We start from the raw sequence: 22,694 nt of genomic DNA, 5'->3' as shown, positions 1-22,694 counted from the left end.
GACATTCCAAGTGCATATTCTTAAATCATGACCCTTAATTTGTTTGCGGGGTTCGTCATCTAAAGAGGGTCCATTTGTTCTTATTCATCTTCTTTTCATTGTAATATTTTTTTTTTACTTGGTGGCCTACAAAACCAACGCAAAACCTCATAGAAACGTTCAGGTAAAGGCCGCCTCTCACCTTAGCTGGCAACCAGCGGATGCTGATTGTCGTTACATAAGTTTCCACTGGCTTGAAATCCATTATATTTGCGTAAACCTCTTTAAGGTGTTTCCACTGATCTAACTCGTTTTTGCTATTCGAATTTTGGAACAGATCCCTTCATTTTATTTTAATATAACATTAAATTTGTTTATTAAATGCCTATAGTTATATTTACTTATTCTGAACACGAATATAAACGAATATTGTTCGAAAAAATACATTTCGACATGTTTTCAATCAAATCTAGTAGATTAAATAGATTTGGATTTATCAAAAATATATGGCAAAGCTACATGATTTCTACTAGTTCTCTCCAAATCCACTATATTTGCAAAATTTGTGAATATGTTTTTGTTAATAATTTTTTTTACATTTTCATGAAGATTACAACTTACACACATAAAGACGACAACAACAAGTGGCTAATAAAACCATATAACAAAGAAGCCTTCGACAGTACTCAAATAGTGAAACATGGAGACCTAATTCGTTTGGAACATGTGCCTACTCATCGAAATCTTCATTCTCATAATGAGCCAGCGCCGATGACTAAAAAACATTTACAAGTAACTGGTTACGGTGAAGTAAGTTTTTCATATTTTGATTGTACTATTTTTATTGTTATTATAACAATATTCTAATAAATATAGCAAGGTATTGGAGATGCTAATGACATTTGGAAACTGGTAATTGTTGGGGGTAAAAGTAATGATACTGTAAAAACTGTAACAACAAAGTTTAAATTGATCCACTATTTACAAAGCTGTAGTTTGACATCAAGTGGAAAACAACTGCCCAAATGGGGTTTCGAACAACAAGAAGTTTCATGTAATCTAAATATTCGAGATAAAAATTCCAATTGGAATATTGAAGACAACAAACATAAGAACTGTAAGTTAAACATTTTTATAATAACATTTGCCCCTATTTCACAATGTCTGTTTATTTTTTAACTTTGAGATATATTGACAATTCTCACGCAAAAACCACCGCTCAAACGATAACTAAAACATATTTCAAATTTTTTATTACTTCGTTTTTACCAAAATAGGTTTAAAAATTATCGTATTTTTGTGCTTATACTATAGATTTTATTAATTATGTATCTTAAAAGCACTTAAAGACATTTTGGGCAAAATATATGAAATATTTTGTAATGGTCAGAAGTTTTTTTATACATTTCTTGGTAATGGATGTTCATTATGAACCACATTATTTCATTTAGCTAAATGAAATAATGAAAAAAGCAATTTGGATTTGTTGTAGCCCAATCGTCTAGGGCGTTCATTTAACAAACAGGGGGTTCGAGCTGCAACTGCTGCATACTGTTTATTTTTTTCAAAATGATATTCACTTATATTTTTCTGCAAAAAACCGTTCTCAAAATTACAAAAAGCAACATGTTAATGGAGTTAATGGAGATTGAGAAACATTGAAAACAACTGAATGCCTGGGTTCAAACACCAGTCGGCTCAAAATAACAAAACAAAGTCGACTCAAAATAGCAAGCTATCACTAACATATTTGTAGGTTTATTTGTACCAAAAAAGTAACTAATTATTAATTAGTTTAAGGTATATACTTATTATTTAAACCTGTTTAGTTATTCGCTCCAAGAGTAATTAATTCGTTTTGACAGTTCATCGCCATGCTGTTTTTTATTCATTATTTTTCGATTTTTTGAATTACTTAGATAAAAAATACGTTTGTTACATTATTTTAACAAATTAAGTTATATATATTCTATTTGTTTGCATTTTTTTGAAATTTTATTTTTTATTTGTATCCAACCAATGAAAACGAACAGCTGATTTTGCGATGACAGTCATTCGTTCGTAATTCATAAGGTAAATTCATACTGAATTACGTTCAGCATAGCATATAATTTTAAAAAACATGTTAGAGTGTTATATTCGCCTGTGCCAAATCTTCTTTTCGAAGTAATTTGATCATGAGAGAGGCATTTCGGCCCCTGTATTTCATTAATAAATTGCTTCGCGTTCCTGGCTATGACAAAAATATAATAAAACAATTATATGGTCAAGCATGACCGACCATATAATACCCTATTCCAGTTAGTATGTTAAAAATGTTGATAATTTCTGTTTAAAATAATAAAGCATTTAATTTGTGTTTTACCTTGATTTCGAAATATTTTTACTTATTATTGACAAAAAAGAGATTTTCTACAAGAGGCCAACGGATATGCACCAATCCTATGAAAATTTTGTAGAGCAATTTTCGTTTATATCAAAATATTTTATGTAGAATTTAATCGTGTTATTAGTGCTTATAAATGAATTATGACCATCAAGTCATTTTGTAAAGGTGAGTTACAAAAATCCGCAGTGTCATTTTCACTTTAATAAAACCGATTGGTATTATTTAAGGTGTGTATAGAACCAATATTTTTGGGAGGTACTAACATCATCCCAAGTGCATAATACTATAGTGGTGTAGGGTATATTAACAAAACATATGGGCAATTCGATACCATCATTCTTGACATTTGTACGCAATAACAAGTTAGAGTGATATGTATATTCGGCTGTGCCGAAATACCATCCATCAGCTAATTTTATATTAATACTTTTGCAATTGTTAATCAAATATTTATGAAGATAAGACTTCTTATGTCTTCTAATAGAAAAATCGCAAGATTTAAATAGTTTGAATACGTTACCAATGCAAAATTGTTCGTGAAAGTAGGAACGGAATTTTTTCTTTCTACATACAAAGTCGGCCCAAAATAACTAGCTATCACATAACATATTTCTAGGTTTATATTAGGGGTGCCAATCGGCATTGACTTTTACAAATCCCGGGATTCGGGATTTATAAAATTGTAATCCCGAGATATTTCGGGATCCCGGGATTAAAGAATTCAATTATTTTATATATGAAAATCTTTTAATCATCATGTTTGTAAAGGAAATGTTTTAATTTGTTGAAATTTAACTAACATACCTGTTACAAAAAATGTAAATTGGTATTCATAATAAAACATTTAATTTGAATTATTCCTTGCCTCAGATATACATACTTAAGCAATTTATTGATGAATAGAATTGTGGACATTAAGGTTACCATCACAGGCGAACGGACATAGCTAAATCGACTAATAAAATGATAAAGGAGGGTATAGGACCAAAATGTCTATATGTAACTAGTTATTTCGCAAAGTTTTGACAATTAAATTAGTAACCATTTATTAATTTGTTTAAGGTAGGTACATATTAATTGAACCTCGTCGAACAAAATAATTATTTATTCACCCCAAGCATAATTTGTTTCCAAGTGTTTCCAATATTACTTTCTAGCTTACTAGGTAATGAAAGTTTTTGCTCCGTAGTAAAGAGTAAAATGCGTTTACGTTATTTCCGAAAGTGATCTTTGTATTATTTAAGTTAAGAACAATTATCGATGATCGTTAAACGAATTAACTGTATCTTTTTTGTTTATAAAAATAATATAAAAAAATTACAAATTATTTTTTAAGTAAAAATATTTCTTGTAAATGTTACTATTTGTCCTTTTTGACGATCACTGTATTTTTCTAAAGAGAACATTCTACAGCAACATTTTTGTTCACAAAAGTAATTTAGTATAAATATATTAATTACGTAATAGGGATGCCAATCCCGATCCCGAAAATTCCGGTATTTATTTGGATAAGGATATCCCAAAACCCGTTTTTTTTCAAAATAAATCCCGGGTAAGTTGATAACGCGAGTTAGAAGACACATTCTATTTGAGCTGCAAATTTGCACAAAATATGAGACCAGATGATCTCCTCCGAAAATATTAGTATCAATACATAACAATATTTTGATGGTAGGTATTATTTATGGTGGTAGGTATTATTTACACACATGACTATTTATGGTTTCAGAGATGAAAGAAAATGGTTAACATTCGTCCTTTATTTCACCTAGCCATCATACGACTGAACCCGTTCATAATCATGTTTAATATACTCGTATCTCGACAAAAAGCTGCAAAACCAAGTTCCATACTAGCCTTTATCACCCTGATGAATTTTGTAATTATAGGGCTTCATTTGACCATTGGCCCTATAAAAAGCCCCCTTCAAAATTTGACTTTAATGTCCACAATTCTATTCATCAATAAATGGCTTCAGTATGTATATCTGAGGCTAGGTATAATTTAAATCAAATATTTTATTATGAAAACCAATTCATATTTTACTTTTTGTAACAGGTGTAGGGTATTATATGGTCGGCCTTTCCCGACTATAATTTCTTGCTTGTTTTTATTTACGATGTATGTTGTCACTGCAAATAATTACAAATTTTTAACAGCGCCTAACTTCTTCTATTATTTAATAAAACACTTTCCATTTATTTAAGTAATTAATTCAGTTTGTTTTTATTAATTTATAAAATAATAAGAGATGCGCTTTGAAATAATTTTGTAATGAACCGGTCTCTGTTTCTTATAAGAATGTGTCGTTTATATATTTATACAATAAAAAGACATATTTTAATAGATTGACTACGTGACTTCAACTTATTGACCGTTAATCCTTTACATACCAAAAAAATACATTTTATATGTGTGAATCTACATAAGCGCATTTTTATAAAAAATAAAATAGCAAAAAATAATAATGTTAAATAAATGATGTTAATCAATTAGGATTAGCGGCAACAGTTCCCTCCCCCGTAAACCAGTCAGGTGAGTCGAGTTTACTATTCGAAGGGCCGCCAACATCCAATACTGCTAACTTTGCCACTGGTCGTTATTGAATGTTTTTTTTTTCAGATTTCACTGTCGCTCTTCTAACTTGGCCATCTTTCGCAATCGCAACGTCCACTACTGCGCCTTTGGGCCAGCAATTCCTCGGCAGTACTAGATCCACAATAATGACTACATCGCCTACTTTTATAGGTGATTATTTTATAACCCATTTACTTCTTCGAGAGATTATGGGCACATACTCTTTTGCCACCTACGCCAGAATTGATCAGCAAACTCTTGAGTCTTATACCATCGTTGTCGAAGATCCATGTTTCCATCTGCAATTGGTTTATAGCCATTTGATGAGCCATGCAATAAGTGGTTGGGTGTAATGGCTTCATTGTCACCACATTCAATTAAAACAAACGTGAGTTTTTCTAGGTACACAGTAAGGGAGATAAACTTACTTATTTTTCCAATAAATTTATTACGTATCAGAACAGTTATTTTGTTACTGTATTCGTCAATCTGCGCATATCTCATTAAAAATGCTTTTGTCTTTTCGATCACGGCACAATCGACTTCAATTAGAAAAGTATTCAATTTTGAGTTTCAATTACTAATGTGCTGCGTTTCATTTCTGTTTCATTTACCATTCCCAAGTCATCGCATTGTGGCCATTCATTAACATCGGGGTGTAAAAATTTGGGACCATCAAACCACATTTGTGTATTTGACGGAGTTGGTACCTTGATGGCAAGGTCGGCGGGATTTTGTTTTGATGGAACCCATCTCCACTGGTTGACGTTTATGTTCTTAAGAATCTCGCCTACACGATGCATCACAAATTGCTGAAACTTTTTTGGGTCTATTTGTAACCACCTCAAAACCTTTTTTTGCATCGCTCCACAAAAAATGAGAGTAGCATTTATTCGCCTTACTTCTTGTACAGTTTTTGCAAGTCTCGTGCCAAGTAGAGCAGCTTGCAGCTTGAGCTTTGGAATTGAGAGTGGTTTAAGTGGTGCAAAGTGGCTCTTGACTGCAACTAGAGAGACAGTTGTAACATTGTTTTTCGTGATGCGCAGATAACATATGGCAGCATAAGCGTTTTCGCTGGCATCTACGAAAGTATTCAGTTGGACTTCGTCTGCTGGGGAGTAGCATCGAGGTATTCTTATGAACGTTATTTGTTGAATTGTGGACTTTCAACTGCACCAGCATTTGTCTAAAGTGTCGTAAGTTCCTCATCCCATGCTATACCAGTCCGCCATATTTCTTGAATAAGTATTTTTAGGCCTATTGTGTAGCAGGACACAAATCCAAGAGGATCAAATATGGACATCAGGACTTGTAGAGTTTCGCGCTTGGTCGGTGTCAATGACTGATTTAGTATATCACGGTGTAATCTTGCAAATCTGCAATTATATCTAATCATCATTATTTGGGTCCCAATACAAACCTAATATTTTAGTGGTTGAGCCCCAGTCTTTCATCGATTGCCCAGATGGTGCGCTTCCATGTAATTCCTTTAAGACAACTTCTGACTTAGATGTCCAATTGTGCATCTTGAAACCGCCGGCTTCATGAATTTCTCTCACGTGAATCGCCAATTCGCTGTCGATAAAGTCGTCAACATAATGTCAACATCAGGTGCGCAGCTGATTCCAAAAGTTAATTCTCTCATTACATAACTGCTTGGTTGGTGCAGTGTATCTCCCTTGTCATACCACAAAAAACCTTGAGCTTGCATATCGATTTCTCTAACATTCATGAAATATCTTTGAGATATCTCCACATATGGAGGTTTTTCCAACACGAAAGTTAAAAAGAACGCTTACTAGTGGGTTTAAAAAATCTGTGCCAGTCAGAAGATAATCATTAAGTAATGTACCGCTAGATTTCGCCGCGGCGTCCCAAATAAGCCTGACTTTATTTTGTTTGCTTGGGTTTGAAACAACAAATATCGGCAAATACCAGGTCTTTTTATGATGCACTTCTAGTTCTTTCGGGGTGAGTTTTTTATGATAAAATGTTTTAGCTGATTTTAACCATAATATGATATTTTAAAATTGTTACAATAACCATAATATATATAGACTACAATCATAATTTTAACCATAATATGTTGCTCTTAGAACATGGTTACCACAACCATGTTTTTTCTCTGCGTGTGGACGGCTACAGAGATACAAGCCGATGTAAAATGATCAGCGGCGGCTTATTATAGAAAATATCGGCGGCGGCTAAATTGTCGGCTCAATTTGAACTTTTCTTCAGAAATTGACCTTATAAGCGCGGTTTGAAAAATATTACCGGCGGCCCGCCGCCGACGATTTGAGCCGTTTCGGCTTGTATTTCTGGATGGATAATTTCCAGTTATCGGCACCAATCAGTATTGCTGGCATAGCATTGCTATACGATTGTATTGGTAGCTTCGACAGATATGGGTATCTTCTTGAAATTTCATCGGCGTCGATAGTTTGTGGCGAAAGCCCCAAATTATTTACAGTGTAAACTGCGTTCAAATTAAATTGTTTATTGTTGTGCTTATATTTACATCCAGCTTCCCACATTCTTTGTTTATATCGCATTTGTGTCTATGTTTTCCCAAGCATTGTCGACATAAGCTTTTAGCTTTTACACATTCCCACTTACGATTTAACGACATGCTTTTAAACGTCACATTGAACTACTTTGTGGCTACCGTCATTACATACAATACATGTGGTACTTACCACGATTTTGTTAATTTCATTACCACTGGACTCTTTACTCTCCTCATCACGATTATAAGTATTCACTGAAGCACAATTTTTTACAAACAACGGAGTAACATTGCTATCGACTTCCGCCATATAATACAACCAATCACTAACTGATTTTATAATAGGAACACGATCATCTTTGTAACACATCGCCCAGGTCAATGTATGGTTGTATGGAAGTTTGACGACTAGCTCTTTTACTAGTAAAGGGTTGTTGAGGTGGGATTGCATCTGGCAAAATTCCATCGTTGCGCATATATTATGTACACACATCGCATATTCAATTAGGGTGTGCATTTTTTCTTTAATCGGTGGCATGTTCTTGGCTTTCGAAATAACGCGCTCCAGAATGTGTTCAGGTCCTCCAAAACACATGCGTAGTGTCCGAATGATTTCAGGCACCATTGGTGGCACTAGCAGCTTGTTTTTTATCAGCATATCGCAAGCCTTACCTTTGAGAGCTGATTCCAGCCTTATCAAATTTTCAGCATCTGTGTAACCTGCCAAGGACGTACTGTTTTCAAAGCTACTAATGAACAATGGCCAATACTCTGGATCTCCGTTGAAGGTTGGCAGCTGTTTTGGAATAGACTGTCTAAATTTGTGACTGACGTCAAAGCTGGTCCCGAACTCCATGTAATTGTGCTGTTGATGTTTCATTTGACTCAGATAATATTTTACATTTTATTTCCAACTTCTTTTATTATTTAACTAGCTAATACTCGGTGTGCTTCGCTACATAGTTTTCATGTGTTACATATGAGAGATGCCAAGCTAATTATTGCAAGTTCGCCAATTTCTATCTATCTTTGAAAAATTTTAATTATCTAACAGTTTTCAAGATATACGAAATTTTGTATTTAATTTATATGTGGTGCCAAGCCCCTCACTAAATCCCGCCCGTTATTTTCTAAATTTTCACATGAATGTCAAACTTATCCATATAAAATTTGAAGATTCTATCTCTAATAGTTTCTTAGATAACTATTTTTTTCTATTTAATTCATGTGGGGCTTCACGCTCACCAGATTAAAGTCCGCCCTTTATCCTCAAAATTATTAAATGAATATTAAAGTAATATAAGCAAAATTTCATGAATCTAGTTCTTTATTTTCCTAGATAAACAATATTTTGTATTTTATTCATAGTCCTCATTAAAAGTTCGCTCGTTATACTCTAAATCCGCGGTGGCCAGAAAGAGAATGTTTAAAACGCATATGTTGTAGTACGAAATATAAAAGAGAACATAAACGAAAATATGTGTACTTTGCACTAAAAAAAATTTTATGTTTGTACATATTTGTGTTATTTATATTATTATTATTATTATAAATGAATAACAGAAGCAATGTATGTATTGTTGTATGTATCTGTTGATGAAAGTATGTATTGAAGCACATTTTGATGTAAAAATGTTTTGATGAATGTACATATGTAGGTATTGATATATGTATATAGTCTGCGTAAGTATTAAATGTATCTAAAAGGTACTCAAATGATTAACAGTCGATCGTTTAATCGTTACAATTTAAGCGATTAATTTCTTGAACAAATAAAAATAAATAAATATACATATGTATGTCTAATAGATCTTTTTATAAGAAGTATTCATACATTAATTTGTAATAGCTTTTGAATATATTCTCTGATTATCATTTCATAAAGAGAGTAACTAAATTAAATTGTTTAAGTTTTGTGTATTGTTTGTTTTGTTGCTGAGAATATTTGTATTGCGTGTGTATAAGTGAGAATAACACATTGCCCGCAAGGGCATGTTTGGCCGCCAATGCTCTATATCAGTCATGGGCAAACACATACCACCATGTGTATATTTGTGTGCGTTAAGCAGCAGAGAGATGACTGCACGTTATAACAAAATGGTGGTACACTGAGAAAAGTTTTGAAATTTGTTTTCTATTGCAAATACTTTTTACGACGAGAAAAACTCATGAACTTTTGGGCATTTTAAACAAAAATGGAATAAAGGGAAAGAGTTTTTCATTTAAGAAAAGTAGTAGTATTTTTAAAAAGTAGTATTAAATAAAACTACTGAAATATCATTAAGAAAATCACGACTTTCTATTCGATTTCGAACTTTTAAGGGATATTACCGAGATATTAACTGAACTTAATTTAAAGTTCAACTAATCTATCCAAATCAATGTTTCCTTTATATTCCTTAATACGCAATAAGTCACCAATGTGTTGATCGGTTAACCTATTCCGCAATTTACTTAAAATCAGTTTTATACTTGAGAATGCCACCTCACAGTTATATGTGGTGCCAAACATGGAATATAGCTTATATATTTCGTTTTTTTAAATTGAAATATTTTGTATCATCTATCTTTTTCCAAAATTTTCCCCAGATTCCATAGGAACTTCAAAATCATTACGCATTTTATGCAATTCTTCGTGAAGAAAAGCATCTTGCTCTTCTATTTCACATCTAAGGGGATTATCATGTATTTCTATTGTTTTTTTTTTTTATAAATTTTAAGTCTTTTCAAACTTTTGCCTCGACTTAGCCAACGGACTTCGGTATATAAAAGTAAATCTCCATAATCCGAATTAAGGTTTTCTAGAAAATCTTTAAATTTTCTGTGTGTCAGAGAATTGTGCCCCCTTTTATTTATTTATTATTTTTTACAACAACATCCATTGTATTTTTCATACCCAACTCTTTGGAGAAAAGAGCTTGTTGGTGTATGACACAATGGAATGCTGGGCAATTTATTCCATTTTTGTTTAAAATGCCCAAAAGTCCTTTATTTTTGCCTCTCATTACCTTTGCTCCATCCGAACATATTGAGGCTAATTTATTTTTGTCAGCAAATGCAAAAACATTAACATCTAATGCATCATACAGAACTTGTCCTGTTACATGACCATGAAGTGAAACCACTTCAAACATTTCATCGAAGCACTCTAAATTTGCATTAACTGTTTTAATACAAATAATTAACTGGCAAATATTATTGATATCCGTACTCTCATCTAGAGAAATCGAAAAATATTTGCAATTAATTAATCTTTCTTTTGCTGACATTTTAATAAATTTGCTTATATCTTCCGTTCTTCTTGTTATAGTACGACGAGATAATGGTATATCCTGGCAGAGTTTCATAGTTTCATGGCATTTTTCTCCAAAACAACTCAAAATATCTGTAGTTAAATTTAAGAAAAAAATGCCATCCTCAAATGGGCGACATTGTTTTGCTAACGATAAAGCAACTACATAAGATGCCTTTTTATGAGGCAATGATTTTTTTTGGCTATTTAAAGGAAGATTGTTGCAATTATTTGCTGTTGTTTCATTAATTAAAAATTTTAAGAAAAACTCTGCTTTTAGTTGCAACAACTTTACTTTTCTGTCATGTCCCCTAAGGTCATTTAAGGGTCCAATGCAAGTTTCATAATGCCTTTTCAAAAAAAAAAAAAAAATAAAGCTTTTCTACATATAATTTTATAACATACGACGCATTGTGCCTCACTGTCCATATTTTCTATAAAAAAGAAATCATTTTCCCAATTTATATCAAACATTTTGCTAGGTGTAATAAAAGAGAAAAAATCATAAGCATAAAAAAATCCGCAACGTGATCTTGCTTCTACAAAAGCTGAACAGCAACTGATTTGATTTTGATCTCTGAGATCGTAACAAAGCAACAAACAAGTGGTCATTCTACTAAACACAGACACACTAATACACACAAGAATTTCAGTTTTGCTCGTGACTGCTTTATATGTTCAGATGAATGTCAAAATTATTCAAGTGAAATTTAATGATTCTATCTCTATCAGTTTCTCGGATATACGATTTTTTCTATTTTATTCATATGGGCGTTCCAAGCCCCCTTAGATCAGGGGGAGGTGCCACGTCCCCTAACGCTAGTCCTTCCACATTTAATCCTAAATAATCATATTGACACTAAAGTGGCTGCGACAAAATTTTAGGACTCTAACTGTTATATTATCTCAAGAAAAACTATTTTTTGTATTAAATTAATATGGAAGGTTCCGCTCCCCTAATGGGTAGTCCGCCAATTTATTACTTAAAATGTTTACATAGATGTCAAAATTATTCAGGCAACATTTTATGATTCTATCTGTATTAGTTTCCAAGATAAACGAATTTTTGTATTTAATATATATAGGAGGTACCATGCCCCCTAACGCTAGTCCTCCCACATTTTATCATAAAATAATCATATTGACACTAAAATGGCTCCGACAAAATTTGAGGACTCTAACTGTTACATTATCTCAAGATAAACGAATTTTTGTATTTAATTAATATGGGAGGTGTCACGCCCCCTTACACTAGTCCTCCCATATTTTATCCTAAAATAATCATATTGACACTAAAATGGCTCCGACAAAATTTGAGGAATCTAACTGTTATATTATCTCAAATATACGAATTTTATATTTTCTTAATGTGGGCGTGGCTTTTCCCCTACTTAAAAATTCAAAATAAAAAGGTAGCTTATAACTATTCCAGACATACAGGAATACGCTGTAAAAGTTTCAAGCAAATCGGTTCAGCCGTTTAGTAGTCTATAGCGTTCAAACAAGCAAACATACATACAAACACATATTCATTTTTATATATGTAGATAAAACACTTTCCATCTATTTCAGTACTTTATAAAATAAGAAGAGATGCGCTTTGAAATAATTTTGTAATTAACCAGTCTCTGTTTCTTATAAGAATGTGTCGTTTATATATTTAAACAATAAAAATACAAATTTTAATGGATTGTCTACGTGACTTCAACTTATTGACCGTTATTCATTTACATACCAAAAAATACATTTTGCATTTATATAAAAAGTAAAATATCAAAAAATAATAGTGTTAAAGAAAAGATGTTAATGTTAAATTCATAGAGTTTAATAAGGCGGTACTCAATTAAAAGTTTTAATTAAAAATTATAATTAATTAAATTGTTTTAATTTAAATACAGTTTTTGTTAACAATATTTCAACAAACTTAAACATTTTCTTTACAAACATGATGATTTGAAAATTTTCTTATACGAAATAATTAAATTTATGTAATCCCGAAATCCCGTAAAATTCTGAAATGCCGAAATATCCCACGATCCCGGGATTGCAAATTTCAAAATCCCGAAACCTGAGATTTGTAATGAGTTATGTACGTCCTTGTGAAAATATCTTAATTAAGTAATATGATGTGCGAGTTGAAGTGATTCAGGGGGGGCCTTGTATGGGAGCTATGGCTAATTGTGGACCGATCGAAAAAAATTGTATAGTTTTCTTTGCGTATATAAAAGTAACATATGTACGTTTAAGTGATTTTCTGGAGGAGACCTTGCATGTGGGCCTTTACCAATTATTGACCGATCAGAAAAAATTTAGCAGAAACATTTCTGAATACAAAAGTGACATTTATTCTAAATTTTGTATAAATATGTATTTTAATTAGGTAACGAGTTATGGGCCTTTAAGTGGTTTTCGGGAGGTGACCTTGTATTGGAGCTATGACTAAATATGGACCGATCGTAAAATAGTTTTCTTTGTATGAATTCTATTGATTTAAACTTTAATTTGTAAAATTTTTTGAAGATGTCGACATTCTAACGGAAATTATTAACAATAAACATATTTTGCGGGTATATGTACATTTGTATGGGAGATATATGGAATTGTGAACCGATTCCGCCAATTTTTAATGCGGTGATTTTGCACAGTTTTAGTGAAAATTACATTACAAAATGTAAAAAAGAGTTTTTTATATTGATTCATAACTTTTCCCGATATGAACCGATTTTGCTCATTTTCAATACCAAACTGGCCGAATTTTAAAGATTCACAAAGACAGTGGTTGAGAAAAGCTTTTTTTAAAGATTCAATGTTTTGTATTTTAGGTGACAATATATTTTGGCAATTAGTCGTTTGTTAATTTAAATATTTATGATACAATATTAATAATTGTTAATTTATTTCCAGTGTCTAGCGTAAGCTTCAGTGTTTATGCTCCTGGATTTTTATCAAGATTTATAGAATCTCATGCCGTCATGTTTCAAGGCAACTCTGGACTTAAACCAAAAGAAGGCGAAATCACAAGTCGTCCCTGGCAATGGCCTATTAATTATAGAGTAAGTAATAATTTTATTATATTTAAATAACTCACGTAATTCACGATATATCATTCTCAAAGAGATAATTGTTTTATATAATATAGCTTTTTATAATTTTTCTTATTATTCTGTTTATAGGGACAATTCTTTTCTGGCAGTTCATATCGAATTTATTTATTGGGAAATCCAATCATTTGGTGGAGCAATCTAGTATTCCTGACATTGTTTGTAATAGTGTTTGTTTTTAATGCCATTAAACAGAGACGTGAAGATGGGATTCGATATTTAAAATGTATTACTATCAAAACTAAGAATATTGATGGAGGATGCGAATTAAAGACTAATAAACGTATGTATCTGTTAAATAAAATCATTTTAATTTGCTGCTTGTTCGTCAAAATTGGAACGAAATTTTCTTTCGTATATTTATGCACATAAATTTGTTGGACCTTATTATTACTATTATTTATACCCTTCACCTTCGTGAGAATGGTATATGTATATAAGTATGTCATTCCGTTTGTAATTTCTATAATATAATTTTTCGGCCCCATAAAGTATATATATTCTGGATCCTTATAGGTAGAGGAGTTGATTAAGCTATGTCTGTCTGTCCGTCTGAGTGTTTGTTGAAATCAGTTTTTAGAGGACCCCAGATATGGGCGAGATTCGAATCTTCAATAATTCTATTAGACATGCTTTCGAGAAGATCGCTATTTAAAATCGGTCCATAAATACCGGAGATATAAGCAAAAATCTGAGACAACTTCTGAAAATTTCATAAAAAATTTAGATTTTTTATTCATGCTCAGACAAAAACTGTAAATTACAACAACAAAACACATAATCATAAAAACATGATATTAAACATTAAAGGCCTGAGGTTAATGAAAACCTATAAAAGGGAATTTTTTGGTACTTTTTCGTTCTACATAAGGTATTTTTTTGAATTTTCTATAGTATTAAACCTAGAAACATGAAATTTAGAATGTAGGACCTTGACTAGGTAAGAACCTATAAAAAGAAATTACAAAAAGAGACTTTTTGGTACTTTTTCGTTCTACAAAAGGTACTTTTTGAATTTTCTATAATTTTGAACCTAGAAACATGAAATTTAGCATGTAGAGCGTTGACTAGGTAAGAACCTTCAAAAAGGGACTTTTTGGTACTTTTTTGTTCTACAAAAGGTACTTTTTGAATTTTCTATAATATTGAACCTAGAAACGTGAAATTTAGAATGTAGGACCTTGACTAGGTAAGAAGGGACTTTTTGGTACTTTTTCGTTCTACAAAAGGTACTTTTTGAAATTTCTTTAATATTGAACCTAGAAACATGAAATTAGCATGTAGGACCTTGACTAGGTAAGAACCTATAAAAAGGGACTTTCTGGTATTTTTCGTTATACAAAAGGCACTTTTTGAATTTTTTATAATATTGAACCTAGAAACATAAAATTAGCATGTATGGCCTTGACTTTTTCGTTCTACAAAGTGTACTTTTTGAATTTTCTATAATATTGAACCTAGAAACATGAAATTTAGCATGTAGGACCTTGACTAGGTAAGAACCTATAAAAAGGGACTTTTTAGTACGTTTTTGTTCTACAAAAGGTACTTTTTGAATTTTCTATAGTACTGAACTTAGAAACATGAAATTAAGTATGTAGAGTCAGGATTAGGCTAGAACACATAAAAGGGGACTTTTTGGTACTTTTACGTTATACAAAAGGTACTTTTTGAATTTTCTATAATATTGAACATAGTAACATGAAATTTAGCATGTAGAGCCTTGACTAGGTAAGAACCTACGAAAAGGTACTCTTTGGTACTTTTCCGTTCTACAACAGGTACTTTTTGAATTTTCTACAATATTGAACCTAGAAACATGAAATTAAGTATGTAGAGCCCGGATTAGCCCAGAACACATAAAAGGGGACTTTTGGTACTTTTTCGTTCTTCAAAAGGTACTTTTTGAAATTTCTATATAAAAGCATAAAGTTTAGCATTTTGGGCCTTGACTAGGTAAAAACTTACAAAAAGAGACTTTTTTGTTCTACAAAAGATACTTTTTGAATTTTCTATAATATTGAACCTAGTAACATTATGTAGAGCCTGGATTAAGTGGGAACCCATAAAAGGGAAGTTTTTGGTATTTTTTCGTTCTTCAAAAGGTACTTTTTAAAATTTGTATAATATTGAACATAGAAATATGAAGTTAAGCATGTAGAGCCCGGATTAATTTAGATCGTATAAAATTGGTATTTTTTGATTTTTTGTAATAATATTCGTAATGACTGTTTTTTAACACATCATGGTGAAGGGTATATAAGATTCGGTACAGCCGAATATAGAACTCTTGTTATTATTAATTTTATTATTGAACACTAGCTACTAAGACTATAGGTTTTAAGGACCTCTTTTTTATAGCCTACACCACTTTTGTGAAGGAGACGAAGCCTATTGAAAATGGATAACATCGGTTTATTATTTCACCTAGCCCCCATACAACTGAACCCCTGAATAGGACTTGTAAACCTTGTAATCAAACTACAGGTCGCAATTTTGAACATAATTCAATGAAATTTAAATTTATTGAAAAAGGCTGCAAAACCAATTTCTATACTAAACTTGATGACCTTTAGGAATTCCATAATAATAAGTCCTCATATGACCCTAGCCTCTATGAAGAGCCCCCATCAAAATTTCACTTAAATGTACACAATTTTATTCAACAATAAACAGCTTAAGTACGTTTATCTGAGTCAAGGTACAATTTAACTTAAATGCTTTATTATGGCAACTAAATTACATTTTATTTTTGTAAAAGGTTTAGGGTATTATATGGTCGGCATCGCCCAACTATAATTTCCTACATGTTTTGTTCAAAACTTGTTTACGTCGACTATGATCTATATGTTGGTATTTTTAAACCAGTAATAAAGTTATTTCTGATGAGGACTCTATACTTGTATGGGATAGGGTTAATTATTGTCTGATCCTAAACACATTTTATAGTTCGTATAAAACTTGTATAATCGCTTCACTCGAATTTGTATGTCAGTAATTAGCGTTAAAGTATTTTTATACCCTACAACACTTAAGTGGGTAGAGTATATTGGGTTTATGCTAATGTTTGTAACGCATAATGATATTTGTCCTATGGCTTGTAAACCTTGTAAACAAACTACAGGTCGCAATGAAATTTTGCATTTTAAATTAAAAATATAAAAATAAGGCATATAATGTGATCTAAAAGACTCAAATCATGTATAATTATGATTTTATGGTTAGAATTCGCTATGGTTCAAAAAGCTGACCCAAAAAGAATTGGTTGGTATGTAAAACAGTAATATTTGGTATAACTTCTTAAATCTTTACGATCATCAACTTCATATAAGTTTTTAAAAAAAGTGTCATCTAATGTTGACATTTTTTCAATTTTTATAAATTAATGTGTTTAATGATGAAAAAATAAATAAGAGCTGTAGAAAAACGAGTTTTTTTTAAAAATAAAATAAAAATATTACGCTCAAAGAGTGTAATTTGAAGCGTAGAATGCGAAGTAGGTATGGAAAGCACGTAATGCTTTGAAACGAAGACGCGTAGTGTGGACCTCTGGCTTATGAATCGGTTTTCGGAAAAAGTGGGATTTAATTCCAACTGGCATTTTTTTTTGAAAGCTGGCTTTTTGTCTTAATATTTTTTTCTTTAAATATTTAAAAATTTAGCAAATATCGTTAAACAATTAAGAATAAAAATTTAAGACTGGATAGTAATTTCTAACTATAATATTGCTTAATATAACTAACAACTCAAATTTATGTTTTCGATAAATTTGAAATATATATAAAAGTATAAAATAATTATTCCATATTTTAAACTTCTGTAAAAGCTTAAATTTCCTAACTATGTAAAAAATAAATTTTTTTTATAATTTGATATCACTACATGTTAAAAAAGATAATATCCTGCGATATTCTTCGACAACACTTTTTACATTTTGTTATCAAAAGAGATCAAATACTTGAAATATAGTGTGTGGTAAAGTCATAAACACCAAAAGTCCGGCGGTTTAGTTTGGTGCGTGAAAGGGTTAAAATAAAATACCAGAAAAAAACATAAAAATAAAATAAAAATTTTAATATAATATAAATTTGTTTAGTTTGTTTTAAATTTTATTTTTTAAATTTTATTTTTTTACTTTAAATTTTACATCATACAAATCTTCCAATTCTGAACCATTGAAGTATCATGATATGTCATTCGATGTAAAAAAAAATATTTTATGTAATAACATTTGCAAATATATTGGTTTCCCCAAAATAATATTTTTATACAGTGCACTCGCGGTAACGTGAACTAATTAAAACCAAGGGAGTTCATGTTAGCGAAATTGTTCACGTTAGCGATTGTCAAATTTAATGAAAAAATATCACATTTTAATTTATAAATCTGTATTTTACACGCTTGAGCGTGATATTCTTTTATTATTATTTATATCATTAAAATATAACACTTAAATTTTATTAAAATCCATTTTAATAAAATTTTTCCTTTTTAATACTGCATATTGTTGACTTAGCGACATTATACTTTTTTGCTAAACTAGTCACACTTGTTCCTTTTTGAAAACTATCTAAAAATGTCTGCCTTTTCTTTTAATTGCAAACATTTAAATTTTTTACACTCATGCCGACTGATTCACTTCTCATAAGAAGCTAACTTCAAATTTCTTTGCCGTACAAACAAAATAATTTAGGGGATATACACTCATTTATATAAGGGGATTCCCAAAATTTTAAAATTCGAATTTAATGAATGTATTTTAATGTTGTCTACATGCTTAGAAAACATATACTGTGAAAAAAATTGTTCACGTTATAGAGCTTTCTGTGTTTGTTCACGTTACAGAGTAGTCAATGTAAAAAACATCTTGTTCACGTTAGGCGGTGTTCACGTTAGACGGTGTTCACGTTACCGCGAGTGCACTGTAATATGTTGATATAATTATTTCAAAAAATGCGAAATTAAAAAAAAAATATATTTAAAAAAAGTTTCAATAGACATAAGGAGTCGTAATATATCGCTATACAATACTACCCTAATCGAAAAAAGTTGTTTCAGAGATAAATGACATTTTACCAAATTTTAAACAAACCAAGGGATTTTTAAAATCTACATTCAGATAGTTGAGGTCATTATGTTTCTCATCTAAATTGAAATTGAATATGTATTTATGTAATAATTGCGAAAAAATTAATTTATTTGCTAAAAACAAGTATGAATTTATAATCGGACATTGGCGACCATATGATACCCGATACCAGTCAGTATGTTAAAATTGCGGGGTTTTTTTACTTATTATTGACAAAAAAGGTATTTTCTACAAGAGGGCTTATAGGGGAGAAGGGGTAAATATGGGTCTATCCTTATAAATTTTGGTAAATGAATTTTCGTCTACTTCAAAGTCATTTATGTAGATTTTGATCGTTTTATTAGTAATTATAAGTTAATTTTGACCTTCAAGTCATTTTTTGAAGGGGAGTTTGTATGGGGGCTAGGGTCAAATGAGGCCCGATCTGTATAAAAATTAGTATTGTGATTTACTATTCTATAAAACTAATTTTTGTTGACATTATAAAACATTTAACGTAATTGTGAGCCTAAAGGCCCGATTCGGGATCAGAAAGTGATTTTGAGCCAATTGGTATACTTTAATGTAACTTCAGCACAAACGCATATTACCCTCCCCACTATAGTGGTGTAGGGTATAACTATGAAATTGAAAAAAAAATCCCTACAATTTCACAAAATTATGAAATCTTTCCCTTTTTTCCTACATGTGAAAAAAATCCCTTGGCATCACTGATCTGAGGCAAGGTACAATACAACTTAAAGGTTTTATTATGAAAACTAATTCACATTTTACTTTTTGTAACGGTTGCCCTTGCCCAACTATAATTTCTTACTTGTCTATTATTATTTTAGAAGTATAGACTTCATTTCACAGTAAGAGTTAGAACAATCTCATCATGTCTGATATTATTATACCCTACACCACTATAGTGGGGAGGGTATTATACGTTTGTGCTGATGTTTGTAACATACAAAAATATTGGTCCAATACCCACCTTAAAGTATTCCGATCGATTCAGAATCATTTTTTGAGTCGATTAAGACATGTCCGTCCGTCCGTCTGGCTGGCAGTCCATGTAAACCTTGTGCGCAAGGTACAGGCCGCAATTTTCAAGATAATTTGATGAAATTTGGACCAAGCATGTTTTTTGGCACAAGGACGAAGCCTATTGAAAATGGTTGAAATCGGTCCATTATTTCACCTAGCCCCCATACAACCGTACCTCCCGATTTGAACTTTTTATGCTATAATTACGTCAAATATTCTGCTATCTCTCTAAAAATTGGCACAAATAAGTTTTATATAAGTATAAATGATACTGCAGATTTTCGTAAGGATCGGCCTATATTTGACCCTAGCCCCCATACAAAACCCCCTCCAAAAAATGACTTAAACGTCTAAAATTGACGTGTAACCATTTGTATCGCAATGAAACTCAACAAAACTAACTGTTATTTAGAAATTTATCCTTTTCCCAAATTTACTGAGGATCGGCCCATATTTGACCTATATAAAGCCTCATTTAGAAATTTTAGTTTTTTATCAATAAATGGCTTAAATATTTTGGAATTATGGTAATATTCAACATAAAAGTTTCTTAACAAAAAATAAAAATTTTATAAAAGTAAAAATTGTAAAAATATACTCATGGTGTAGGGTATCATATAGTCGGCCATGCCCGACTATACTTTCCTACTTGTTTTTATTAATTTTACGTTTTTTAAGACTACTTTTTATATAGAAATTTATGCATGTAAGTAAAAATGCGGGTCTATTTTAAAAATTATTTTTAATATATTGAAATTTGTTCCATAATTTAATATAACATTTATTCGTAGTATGTCTGATATTATTTTTATTAATTTTAAGTTTTTTAACTTATACAATAATACGCAAAATTGCACCAACAATTACCTCATGTATTTCTTTTTTAGAATCATTGATTAATTCCATGACGCTTAAAGCAGCAATTTGGTTATTTTTTGGATGGATTATTCACTACTTGCCATTTTGGGCCATGGGTCGTGTTTTGTATTTTCATCACTACTTTCCTGCATTAATATTTAATTCGATGTTATCAGGTAATATTCATACTTTACAATTTCATCATTAAATACCCTCAAAATGTAAATATTGCATTATGCCCACATAAGAGGAAATTGCCAATTATACAAAATTCATTTAATATAATATATTTTAACACCTTAACATCTTACTTAATCACACCATTCTTCGTATAACACAAATCCGTTTAAGGCATAATAGAAAAAAGTAAAAATATGTACAATATATAAAATATAATATATAATATAAATATTAAAATTTCAATTTAACATGTCTTAAGGTATCGTTTGACTTCCTCTTACATTACTCCGACATTTGTATCTGTAAGAAAAAAATGTGTATTTTACTTGAAGGCTCTTAATTTATTTTAACTACATTTAGTTTTTTATATAAAGCTGTTGATGTTAACACACGATATTTCATAATGATGTTGCAGATAAATACTTAAAAATTTGTATATATAGTGATTGATTCATATTAGTTTTTCTAAGCTGTAAATATTATTGGGAAATATTTGTTTTAGTTAAAGTGTTTTACCATTAATTAATAGAAACTTTTATCGAACGGCGTATAATATAGGGTTGTCATTCAAATAAGAATTATTCGACTTTATTTGAATCTGTTATAGAAGTACTTAATTTATGTGTGTGTTAAAAAGCGCAACTTTCATTTAACCTTTTATTCACTTATTTATTTTTTATTTAATTAATTATGCATTTCATTTGCAGGAGTTATGTTTCATTATATAACTAGCCGCTTGCCAAGATGGCTACAACATTCACTGCTGGGTGGTTTGATGTCAGTGCTGGTTTATAGTTTCCTGCTATTCTCGCCACTTGCATATGGAATGAGTGGACCTTTAGCTAATGAACCTAACTCAACAATGCACGGCCTAAAATGGTTATCAACATGGGAATTTTAATTAGCAATCGCTTCTACGAACAAACTTTTATTTCAACAGAGGACACACCTTCGAACCGACAGTCCTACACAATAAAATACCCTAAAATAAGTAAAAACGCAAATGGGAAGAACAATGAAAGAAAATATTTTATAAATATTCGTCGTTACCCGCAGACATGCAACAAATGGAAGTAAAATTGAATGCAGATTTTCGGGACAAATATGTTCATTTCTAATTGGTGTTTTCCACTAAATGTGTTTCATTGTATAATTTTCAATATAACATGTGCAATAAATAAAACAATAAAATGCAAAAAAAGTTAATTATAATATATATAAAAATGTATGTGTCTTTTATTGTATGTTTGTTTATTTGTACTTTATAGACAGTATCTTCCTATATGTCTGGCTACTTATTACTTCAAAATTTTGAGTGCCCAAGAGTTGCCACGCCACTTCTGAAAAATATAGCGGGTAGAGTCCTCATTTTAGTATCAAGTGGACTAGCAATAGGAGATGTGGCACCTCATCTAAGAACTTAAAATTTAAATTTGATTATCTGGAAAGCTATTGGAGATAGAATCTTAAAAATTTGCAGAAAGGCCCTTAATATCCAAGTGAATATTTAGGAGAATAATGGATGGACTTTTATAAAGAGGTCTGTTTACCTCCCATACGGATTGAATATAAAAACCCGTATAGCTCAGAAACTATTAGATCGGGTTTTTGAGCTGCAATTAAATGTCAATTAATAATCAGATTAGTTAAAATAAAAATAAATTTAATCAGATGTTAATCTCCCCTTTGAACTT

General features: G+C 30.9%; 1 protein-coding gene and 1 long non-coding RNA gene across 2 annotated transcripts; both read left to right on the top strand.

Annotated features, from left to right (window-relative positions):
• Positions 1-567: 567 nt before the first annotated feature.
• LOC124419362 (protein O-mannosyl-transferase 2-like) lies at positions 568-22,214 on the top strand. The gene is made up of 6 exons (XM_046948424.1): positions 568-789; positions 856-1,096; positions 13,648-13,796; positions 13,917-14,127; positions 20,850-20,996; positions 21,708-22,214. The coding sequence occupies exons 1-6, from the start codon at positions 583-585 to the stop codon at positions 21,899-21,901; spliced, it is 1,149 nt and encodes a 382-aa protein (XP_046804380.1). The 5' UTR covers positions 568-582; the 3' UTR covers positions 21,902-22,214.
• On the top strand, positions 4,566-6,992 carry LOC124419368. Its single transcript, XR_006940518.1, has 3 exons — positions 4,566-5,333; positions 5,410-6,141; positions 6,201-6,992. It is a non-coding gene; the product is annotated as an uncharacterized LOC124419368 (long non-coding RNA).
• Positions 22,215-22,694: the final 480 nt, after the last annotated feature.

This window comes from Lucilia cuprina, chromosome 4 (assembly GCF_022045245.1).
Source record: "Lucilia cuprina isolate Lc7/37 chromosome 4, ASM2204524v1, whole genome shotgun sequence".
NCBI lineage: Eukaryota > Metazoa > Arthropoda > Insecta > Diptera > Calliphoridae > Lucilia > Lucilia cuprina.
This window is presented reverse-complemented; position numbering and strand designations above follow the sequence as displayed.

Coding starts and splice junctions, on each gene's coding strand:
- LOC124419362 (XM_046948424.1), top strand. CDS start 583: ATGAAGATTACAACTTACACACATAAAGACGACAACAACAAGTGGCTA. Junction 13,797..13,916: donor AATGGCCTATTAATTATAGA/GTAAGTAATAAT, acceptor TTCTGTTTATAG/GGACAATTCTTTTCTGGCAG. Junction 14,128..20,849: donor CGAATTAAAGACTAATAAAC/GTATGTATCTGT, acceptor TTTCTTTTTTAG/AATCATTGATTAATTCCATG.